The sequence below is a fragment of the Pygocentrus nattereri genome, chromosome 24, assembly GCF_015220715.1.
Source record: "Pygocentrus nattereri isolate fPygNat1 chromosome 24, fPygNat1.pri, whole genome shotgun sequence".
NCBI classification, from domain to species: domain Eukaryota; kingdom Metazoa; phylum Chordata; class Actinopteri; order Characiformes; family Serrasalmidae; genus Pygocentrus; species Pygocentrus nattereri.
In genome coordinates this window covers 29,539,729-29,550,500 of record NC_051234.1, presented here as the reverse complement: position 1 = coordinate 29,550,500, position 10,772 = coordinate 29,539,729, and the positions used below count along the sequence as shown (strand labels likewise).

At 39.9% G+C, this 10,772-nt stretch overlaps 1 protein-coding gene across 1 annotated transcript; it reads left to right on the top strand.

Moving 5' to 3' along the window:
- The first annotated feature begins 3,753 nt into the window (after positions 1 to 3,753).
- Positions 3,754 to 5,846, top strand: ccl34b.4 (chemokine (C-C motif) ligand 34b, duplicate 4). Its single transcript, XM_037534240.1, has 4 exons — positions 3,754 to 3,905; positions 4,443 to 4,569; positions 4,662 to 4,729; positions 5,594 to 5,846. Exons 1-4 carry the CDS (start codon positions 3,824 to 3,826, stop codon positions 5,614 to 5,616), a joined length of 300 nt encoding a protein of 99 aa, XP_037390137.1. The 5' UTR covers positions 3,754 to 3,823; the 3' UTR covers positions 5,617 to 5,846.
- The last annotated feature ends 4,926 nt before the right edge of the window (positions 5,847 to 10,772 follow it).

Here is a 10,772-nt window from a genome sequence, read left to right as displayed (position 1 = left end):
CCCCTTATATGGTTGGGGGCACCAGTGGGCCCAAAGTTTTATTACTCACTTCTATCAGCTAAAGATAGCTCATCTTTGCACTGAAGTGCCTGTAGTTACTGAATAATGAGCAGTAGTAGGTACTAAGCCTGGGACTTTAATGGGTTTTGAGAGAAGCTCTAGATAACATCATGAAACGTAATAAACCTTTTGAGTTCTGAGCGCAATTTGACACAGTGAGGCAGGGTGAGCGATTAATGTCGCCATGCACCACAATCAGAGACATCAAAATAACCCTCACTCCATCTCTACTTCTTTATGCTTGATCGGTTTAATACGCAGCAGTTTGACTTCAACCAAACAGCTCGCTGATGTCTGGCCCAACCTATCAAAAATAAGTTCTGTGAAAAAATAAAATGGTTTGTTGTTGCTCTTCTGACGTTATTAGAAGCAGCTCGTGCTGCAAGAAATGAGCCTCAGTAAAGAGTCAGAAGTTTAATAGGTCGACACAGTGCAGCACCGACGTGCACGGACACTGAATTCACTTGTTTGCTTCAAACTATCAAAAAAAAGTGCTCCAGACAGCAGAGAACTGAACAGAGAACTGAACAGCGACTGAACAGCGACCGAACAGCGACTGAACAGCGAACTGAACAGCGAACTGAACAACAGAAAGCTGTGATTTTTTGCAGGCTATGGTTTACTTGTTTTGTGTGCAGCTGGGTACGAGTGTTCACACCTCTAAAAAACGCTGGGCTGAAAACAATCCAACCTGGGTTATTTGGCAACCCAGCATTGGGTAAATACTGGACAGAACACACGTTCTATGAACTCAACTGGTGGGTTTTTAACCACTGTGGTGGGTCATTAGAAGGATGCAGTTCTGGAGTCTTTTTTACTCAGTGCTGGGCTTATTTTACCATGAATGTTGGCTTGTTCTTTCACTTGATTGATAATAATAATAATAATAATAATAATAATAATAATAATAATAATTTTTTTTTTTTAAATCATTATTTAAGCCACTTACCCCTCTGGGTCACTGGAGATGCTGGAATCTGTCTAGTGCTCACCTAACATCCTGCACAGGTCGCAAGTCCATCACAGGGGAGACACACACATTCTCTTACACACACACACACCTTACACATCTCCAGCTGGCCTGACTGCATGTCTTTGGACTGCGTGAGGAAACCAGAGCATGTGAACTTGTCAGTGTTGCTAGCTGGCCAGTGAGCTAGGTAAGTAACACTAGCTAGCACCTGAACTTCAATTTGACAGCTTGGCTGGATTCAGTGGCCACCCAGGATCACGTTAAGAATCAAGCCATTAGATGTCATCCTATCCTACAAAGGTGTGCAGGTTATACGAAGCGAGGACACAAGCCTAAGTTTCCATATATGTGTGTCCTGATAGTTAACTAATGTATCTATGTTGGCTAGAAATCATTGGTCATGTCAACTGTCTTCACTGTGGTAGGACAAAGATTTACTTTGGCAAGACTGGTAAACACGTGTATAGAAAAAAAACTAACTATTCCTTCTGCAACATTTTTCTTGTCAAAAATTTTATGAAGGGACCTCAATGAAGTTTACCGAAGGTTAAATGCTGACTTGCTGGTAGCGTACAGGCACGGTCTCCGCTTCAGTTCATGAAGCCAAATGAAAACTGTGAACAAAGCGCAATGCTAATATTATTTAATAAGCAGTTTCCTTCAGCCGTTAGAAATTCAAACTTGTTATATGCCCAGAAATGTACGCTACGCCATCAAACAGAGTAGGTGTGGACCTGCTGAACTGTTTCAAGTTCGGTCCACTTCCACAGGTGTAAACAGTCCAACTGTACTCAGGTGCACACTAAACAAATGAACGGTGGTTTCAGACTCACGCTGCTTCAGTCCAGGGGGATCTGGGACCGACAGCTGGGACAATCTGTCCTATAACAGCTCTGACACTATGGTGTTGAAGTCCACAACTGTCATGATGTAGCATGAAGTGCAGGGCCAAGTTAACCACGTCATCAACAGACCTGTTGTATGCAAACTGCAGGGAATGCATCAGAGGGTTTGTAATGGTCTTCAGGTGGGCTACAAAGATCTTCATCACTACAGAGGTCAGGGCTGCTGGCCTGTAGTCATTTAGTCTAGTGAGGTCCTTTTTTGGGGGGACTGGAATGATGGACGTCTTCAAGCGTGTGGGAGAAGAGCAGAGTTCTAGTGATCGGCTGAAGACATTGGTGAAAATTGGTGTTTTACTGCTGGTGGGAGCGCATTTATGTGAGGGTTCAACAACAGACCATGCTGTTCTGCTTCTTATATCAGCATGTCAGCACGTAATCTGCCTGTTCAATCATCTGACTCTTTTCGGATGATCATATCGTTCATGCAGCACGAGCAGTTAAAAATGACAGACAAGCAATAAAATGAACAAAGTAATATCAAAGCAATGCTTTTAATTTGCCAAACGGGGCACAGAACATATTGCATCAGCAAACTAATTGGTTGCATTCAAATTGACAAGCCAGTCATACAGATATCAAATAACACTGCTGCTCCCCAAATGCTCAGGTGTTCACATATTGCCACTGTAACAACCACAGATACAGCTCCCCCTTCACACGTTTCAGCACCACTGCAAATAAATTCCTATTGACAACCCTGCAGTGAGGACATGGCCTTCCAACCGTTCAAGGCCTAAAAGCTCTACAACCACATTTTAGCACATAAATCAAATGAAGCAATAAATGGCTTTAGTTTTCGCTGTATTTGGTTTGTTTTGGCTAAACGTGATTTAAAAGCTTTTAAACACTGATATTGTCCAAGTTCAATTATTGTAAGTTACTGCATCTAAATGCTCTACTAGAAAAAAAAACAGCTGGTCACCAGCATGGGTTGTGTTTTGGATGTTGGCGAGCTGGTTAAACCAGCTCCAGACCAGCACAAACCAGCTTAGAAGAGATTTTTTCAGCAGGGGCTCTTTACAATGACACTGTAGATTCTGGTGTGACAAATGTGCAGATCAATAACAAAATATATATACACACACACACACACACACACACACACACACACACACACACCTTTATTTCCAGTAAAATAAGAAATGGTTTGTAAGGTATAATCTTAGATTTTTTTTTTTTTTCATTTCATTTCAAGTCATTTCATTGGCCATGTCAACTATCTTCACTGTGGTAGGACAAAGATTTACTTTGGCAAGATTGGTTACGCAACATTTTTCTTGTCAAAAATTTTATGAAGGAACCATAAGAACATCAGTGAAGTTTACCAAAGGTTAAATGCTCATTTAATCAAGAAATGATCTTGGGTCTCACAATGAATACCAAACAAGAAATGCCACAAGACTTGCCAAGCTGCATCTAAATGCATGCTAGTCGAAGTGAAACCTCCATCAAAACCTCAAAAAATAAAAAGGTGCTCAGAGTTTTCGCTTCTGTCTGGACTTGTCTGTAAAGCAGCTGAAGCAATGCAAGTAATCACAAAGCCCCCTTGCTCATTTCTCATTAAGAGAAGTTCACAATGTTCCCGCACATCATGCACACGTTTTTCCTTCAAACTTCATCATTTACCATCCTGCAAGTGTGCCGGTTTACCTTTTTGCTGACTGCACTGCCGGGGCTTAATGTGGTCTCGAGGTGCGAGCCATCTTTTTACAATGTGGTCAGAAAAGTGCCGTAGTGCAGTGCCTTGTCTAGTGGGGTGTGAAGTTTGTGACGCACGTCTATTTTCTACTTGATTGGGCTCGGCAATAAAAGAGAAGCGCCCACAAAATGAACAGTCATTGACTGATTGAACACAAAGTTGCTACTGATCTCACCACCGAGAGCCATGATGCGTTGGAATAGCAGTCTTTGTGCTTTGGCTGTGCTGCTCGTCCTTTTTGGCTGCGCAACTGGTGCATCTGGTAGCTGTAAGTGTGCACTGAAAATTTTAGTACTTAGGAATTCAAACGATGGTGTATGTCATTTAATGAAGGTGTTTTTTTTTTATATCCAGTGCTGCTTCACTTATAATGAAGCAAAACAGCAATGCTAGATATTTTGTGCCTACATGAAAGAGCGATGTGAGTACGAGCTTCATGCTTAACTTCAGCTCGCTTGCATGAAGGATCTTATTACCATGTATGGTGGTGCTGCACCTGCTTCTTTCATGAATACGCTCAAACTGTTGAAACTGTTGAGTCAAAAGTTGAAATATGAATCATTTAAATCATGCTGGTGGCTTGTTTACAACATAAAAGTTGACTGCGATATTGTATCGAGGATCAGTGAACTGTGTTTTTTGCATACCCACCTTTTGCCTTTGCTTATGTTAAACTTTCATGTTTGCAGTTATTCATTTGGTGTGTCTCTCTGTGTCTCTCTGTGTCTCTCTGTATCTCTCTGTGTCTCTCTGTGTCTCTCTGTGTCTCTCTGTGTCTCTCTGTGTCTCTCTGTGTCTCTCTCAGTTCGTCGGCCTACTAGAGTCGGCCTGGTTTGCTGTGAGCAGGTGTCCAAAATGCCTATCCCGCGTAACATTTCGCTCATTGGATACAAGCACCAGAATGCACTGGCACCTTGTGTTGAAGCAGTCATGTAAATTTATTATTCATATTAATTTTGCATCTTTTATCATTTTTCGAAACATTCTCAAGACCACATTCCTAATTTGTGTCTATCATTTGTAGATTTTACTCAAATACGGAAAAATTCTGCTCTGACCCCACTGCCCGCTGGATCCAAAGGAGACAAAAAGGTATTTATACCTGCAGCCACCACAGTAGAGCCTGAACTAGACTTCATCTGAAACGTGTGTTTTCAGGAGCATCAACCATAAAGCCTGAAATTGAGTCTCTAAATATTAAGCCTGATGTGATCACCATTTATTATTCAAATTTTCCATAACTGTCAGTAAATATCCGTGCAAGATTTTGTTTATTCTCATCCTAAATCATGACAAACATTTTAATCTCTCTTTTTGTGTACGTACTCTCCTTGTCCAGTCTTGATAAGTAGTAGGGATGACCAGATCTAATTTAATACAAAGTATAGTACAAGACGATAGAACCCAACTTGGGTAAAATTGGCTAGGCAAATAAATAATTGATGACATGTAATTTTACATTTTTACTGTAAAACATTTTACAATAAAATTATACTCAATCTTTAATGTGTCCATAATATTGTGCCCTTTTATCTTTTGGCCTGATACTGTTTAATTACCATATTATAGTATGTTTAATGGTGATCGATTCCATTTTAACTGACCTCGATAACTTGGCTACCAGTTCCCATGCTGACATGAAATATTGCTTTAAGTGTTGTGTTGTAAAACCATCTGCTTCTTTTTCTCTGTTTTGCAAGTTTTATTTATTTTCTTTAAAATAATTCCATGCTGCAAAAACGCAGACCACCTGGTCCACCTCTAGGACTGCTGAATAAAAGTGTGAAATAAAAAGAGAAAGAGAGGAATCAGTCTCAGTAGAGCCCATCTCAACAGAGCCCGGATAGTCTCCGATGTCCCTAAACAGCTTAATGGTCAGATTTGACTTGTCTGAATAAAGAAAGCAGCAGCATTCATATTAATCATACTAATCATATTAACCAATCTGTCTTACAGATCTGGAAGAGTACAAAGACTGAAAATGGCAAACCAGTCCAAAGGATTTCTTGGCCATCGCTCTTTTATATTTGAATAGACTTCTGCATATATACATTATACATACTTATTTATGCATTATATCTTGCCAGCATTGAGTTATTATTAATACTGTAATATCTCTGTTTACACATATATAATTTCAATGTCTAATCTCATTATGACTAAGAACCGCTGTTCCTAATCAATAAAGTACCATTACTCTGCAAAAGTGTGTTGGTGTTCTGTTTCCTTCTATATAACCTGTGTGTGGAGAGCGGGAGAGTTTCTGTGACTAACAGTGCTGTTTTATTTTAAGACTTATAATTGCAGTACGAGATAAACTGTAGGTGGAAGTGTCAACGTTGTGCTGTCATGGTCCTAAGTTTCCGTGGTTGTTTATGAATTTTTACTTGCTCTCATACTTCAACATTTCATTATAAATGCTCTTACTGTGAGTTAAACTCTGGGGTCAGATATTTTGTTGTGCATTATGCACAAATGACAAAAACTGTCACTTTTCAGAAGGACCACAGCTACAAAATCAAGTGCCTCCAACATGTATGGTTTTGTCGAGTATGTCCTACCTGTATATGTAGAAGTGACTTCCAGATCATCAGAAAAACTGTGAAAGGTCCCTTTCCAATGTAAATGTGACTCAATGTTATAGTACTGAGTAAGAACCCTAGAAATTAAAATTAATGGGGTTTGGCTGGAAGCTTCACTAAAAGCATCACTTCAGAATTTCGACATGTATACAATAGCCATTATTTTAATAATTGCAGTACTTCATCGTCCTGCGGCAGACAAACCTAAACAACAGAGACATAAGATAAACTGCAGGTGAAAGTGTCGACGTCGTGTCGTCTCTATGATGTTTATGCGTATTTATTTGCTCAAGCCTCTCATTCTTCAACATTTTATCGTCATTTCTCTTTCCTACTGTGAGTGAATTCTGTGGTCCCAGATTTTGTGGTGCAGTACGTATGAATGACAAAAACAGGTCATTCATTTCAGAAGGACCACAGCTACAACGTCAAGAGCCTCTGGGGTGTATAGTATATCTTGCCTGTATATGTAGAAGAGATTTCCGCATCATCTGGAAAGAATGATGCGAAAGGTCCCTTGCAGGGCTTGCAGTGTGTTGCAAATGTTGATGTGACTCGGTTATGTTACAGTGTTGAGGAAGAATTCTAGAAATACAAAATTGAGGGGGTTTGGCTGGATATTCAGAAAAGAGTAGCTCTTATTTGTAGGTAAATTTCAACAATAAATCTTTATATTTGCTTTTTAGATCATGCATGAGATGATTTCCGCTGAAGCTTCACTGAAAGGCTCACCTCACTTTAGAATTTTGACATGCAGGCAATAGCCGTAATTATTAATAGCACCGCAGTTTGGGACAACAGCTGATTAACACATAGCGAATAAGCACTGGGACAGTGAGCGAAGACTCATTTGAACAACCATAATGCATGAATGTCTTATGACAGGAACTTCATGGGTTCTGTCATTCACTCAGAATGCAGTGGAAAGGAAGGATGAGGTCATTTCTAAGCAGGATTTCTGCCTAGTAAGATGACAAGTAGGGCAGGGATGGACATTCAGCCTAAAAGCACAAGAATATTTCTCTTTAATTTTGCAGCACTTTATACAGGTAACGTACAGCTCACAAACATACAACGACCAGAACTAAGTCAAGCGAGTCTCTTGCTGAGTGTAGGGTGTTGGCAAACCTAAATAAATAGACAAAAGATGTTTTTCATACAGACTCATTTATGGGATGTTCTGTAATTAATAAAACAAATGTTTAGAGAAAAATCCCATGTGCACAGCTTTCTCCCTACTTCAAATGTCCTCAATCAAAAGACGTTTAGCCTTTTCAGTGTTGCGCTGATAATATAAGGACAATGAATCCACATCTTGGATAATATTTAAAGAACATCACAAGGTCAATAACGGTAGTAGCAGCCAGTCTGAAGCCTGAATTTAGTCCTACTTTTATTTAAAAAAAAAACAAAAAAAACAATGTTCTGGCAAGAAAGTGTCTCCTTATAAAAGTTCTCAAAGAGCTGGAAACAGCTGCTTTTGTAGGGTTCAAATGGCAGAACAAACACCTTTTGCAGGAGCTGAGCAACCAGTGCGATTCAAAAGCTTGTTTGGGAGCAGCAGGTGTAGTAGACTGACTCGGACTTGGTCATGATGATTATGATTTTTTAAAGTGACAGAAGTTCACGGTCCTCACTAATGACTCACATTTCCTGGGTGGAAAAAGATCTGATCGCTAAGGCTGAATTCGGTTTACCCTGAGAAAAACAACAGCACAGTCACAAGAAAAGACTGATTCCACACCCGCAACAAATTTGAGATGCTCTACTCCACTCAGAGGTAAACTGAACTTCACCCAGACTCAGCCCTAGGCTTGAGAGATGTGCAATGAATTATCTTCCAATCGTGCCCTGTAGTCATCAGCAACTGCTGATAGTATCTTCGGGTTTAATGGCACACAATGCGAAAGAATGTTCAGAAGCCACACGTTATATTTAGACTGATATGAACACAAACTGCACATTAAAAGAAGACGCAGTTAAAGAAATCAAGGATTACAAAACAAATGTGTCTAGTTTTGTGTATCTTGAAACTCCACTATGTAAGTTTTGGAGATTTGGAGACCCCTCTGGCGTAGCATGGGCTGTGCTTCGGACCCTTTCCCCAAGTGTTCCGTTCCGTTACAACAGAACTCAAAAAGAACTTCAAAAAGAAGGACAGGTCTTCCAAGGATGAGTATATCAGCTCCTGCTGTCATCATATCTTCTGTATAATGTTGGTTTTGCATTTGAGACCTAAACATGGAGCAACGTCTTGTTGCCTCTGCGCGTGTGACATTCATATGTAAAGACGTATGGCGTGTTCTGATAAACTCCTGACCCGACGCCTCTGACTTTTAAATGATTATCTCAGGCTTTACAGGGTGACTCACAGCAGCTGACTTCACATGGGCAGACTTGACATATAAGTATTATTAGTAATTATTAATAAGTAATTAGTAATAAATTCCGTTTTTGACCGCCAGTTTCCTCGTTTTCTTCAGTAGGAGTCTATTTTGCCCAGTAGCTCTATATATGTAGAAATCATTCCCAGATTCCCGAAGAAAAGAAAAGATGTGAGAGGTCACTTGAGCCCTGTGACTAACGCTCACTGTGTATTACAGATGGAAATGTGACTCAGTGTTGTGTGAATGATGAGATATAAGAGACATTAGAATTTAGGGTTTTTGTTGGATGTTTAGAAATCAGTAGATCTTTGTACTTTGAGAGCTATAAAGTTGAACAATAAATCTTATTTTCTATATAGATCACAGGTGAGCATGGGAAACAACCTAATGCGGGGCACAATTTAACAATTCTTATGCTGTAATACAAAGTCAAGCCGCATGAGCTTCTGGCCACATTACCACACTTCCTAGCCACGGTCTCGTGCGAAAATTCGGAGTGATTATCAGCATTTTAAGAGATCTGTGCCAAAAAGTGTTTTTAAGGCATGTATTTTTTTTCCCCATTACTGAACTTTACTACCACAGTTTTGAAGCAGGTGACAACCTCACAGCAAGTGCTAGCTGAGCTTATGTACAGCGTCTGCACTGCAAGGTTATCCGTTATACTGTGTTACAACTAAGGCACCTTTAGTAAACAAAGACAGAGTTAATTCTTTAAGTCTTTTGTTTCATATATTTACACAGATTTTAAAAAGAAAAAGTGAAAACATTTAAAAACAGGAGCTTTCCTCTACTTTATTCCAATCTTTCAGATGTTTTGTGCTGGTTTTAAATAAGTATATTAATGAAATTGGCGTTAACAGCCGGTGAAGCTGTAGAAAACCAAAAAGATCCAGTCGGCTCTCCCCTACGTGAACTTCTTCTAGTTGAGGTTTCAGTGATTCCACTGAAGTTTCACTAGAAGCGTCACTTCACTTTAAAATTTCTAGATACGTATAATAACCATAATAATTATTATTAGCCATACATGCTGTAACAATGGCTGATTAACACAGTGAATGAATGCTAAGCACTGGGATAGCGAGCAGAAGCTCTGAGCCATAAAGCATAAATGTCTTAAGACAGGAACTACAAGAGCTCTGTCGCTCTGCTGGCTTCCTGGGACCTTTACCCACAAAAGGAGGCCACAATCTGAGACAGCATTTTCAAAAACAATGGAAATGGGTGATGCCAGTTCTAACACAATTTCTCCCAGTGATTGACAGGTGGGGCTCAAAGTGGGAAATTCAATGTAGAAGCATGACTAGATTTTTCTTTCACGTTGCATTACTTCACTTTATACAGGTAACATACGGCACAACCATAAACATACAGTTACCAGCAATACATCAAGTGTTACAGTGGTCTAGATTGGCCAATAGTGCTCTGTGTTAAGCCAGAGTAGGGTGTAGGCAAATATAAACAGCCAAAAAAATCTGCATCATTCACTTTTTTCACACTTGGCCACTGACATTTAGTCTAATTTTTGAGATCTTTGTCAAATAAACTGACATTTTAGAGAAAAAAAAAAATCAAATGTGCACAGCTTTCCCCTTACACCAAATGTCCTCAACCAGCCAAAACACGCTTTGTGTCCAACTTTTGATTTTTCAGATCGACCCTGGAGCTTCGCTTCAAATGTGTCTAGCCAGAAATTCATGGTTTCATAGTACAGTGACATTATGACCTATATATGCCCTGCAAAATGACCCATATCTCTTGGGTCAAAAATCAGGGCTGAAGTTCACCTTGGTTTACTTTGAGAGTGGCAATAGCAGCGTCATGACAGGAAGTCTGTCTCTACACCCGTACCAGATTTGACGCCCTGCCCGCAGGCTATGCTTGGGACTGAGGTCACATACCTAAAAACTGCAGCATCAGCCTGAATCAATACCAGAATTCTGTCTATACTTTGATTCAAGATAAATTCAAAGTTTTAAATCAAGAAAAACCCTTAAGATGTCAAGAAACTGGAAGCAGAGAAACCTGCTTTAGTATGAACAGAGCTCAAACAGAACAGCAGCAGAGCAAACGCCGAGTTCATTTGTGAGGAGCCAGTGCAGCAGATGAGTTAGACCGAGGCAGACAGTAAGGATCAAGTGACAGAAGTTCATGGCCTCATAAGAC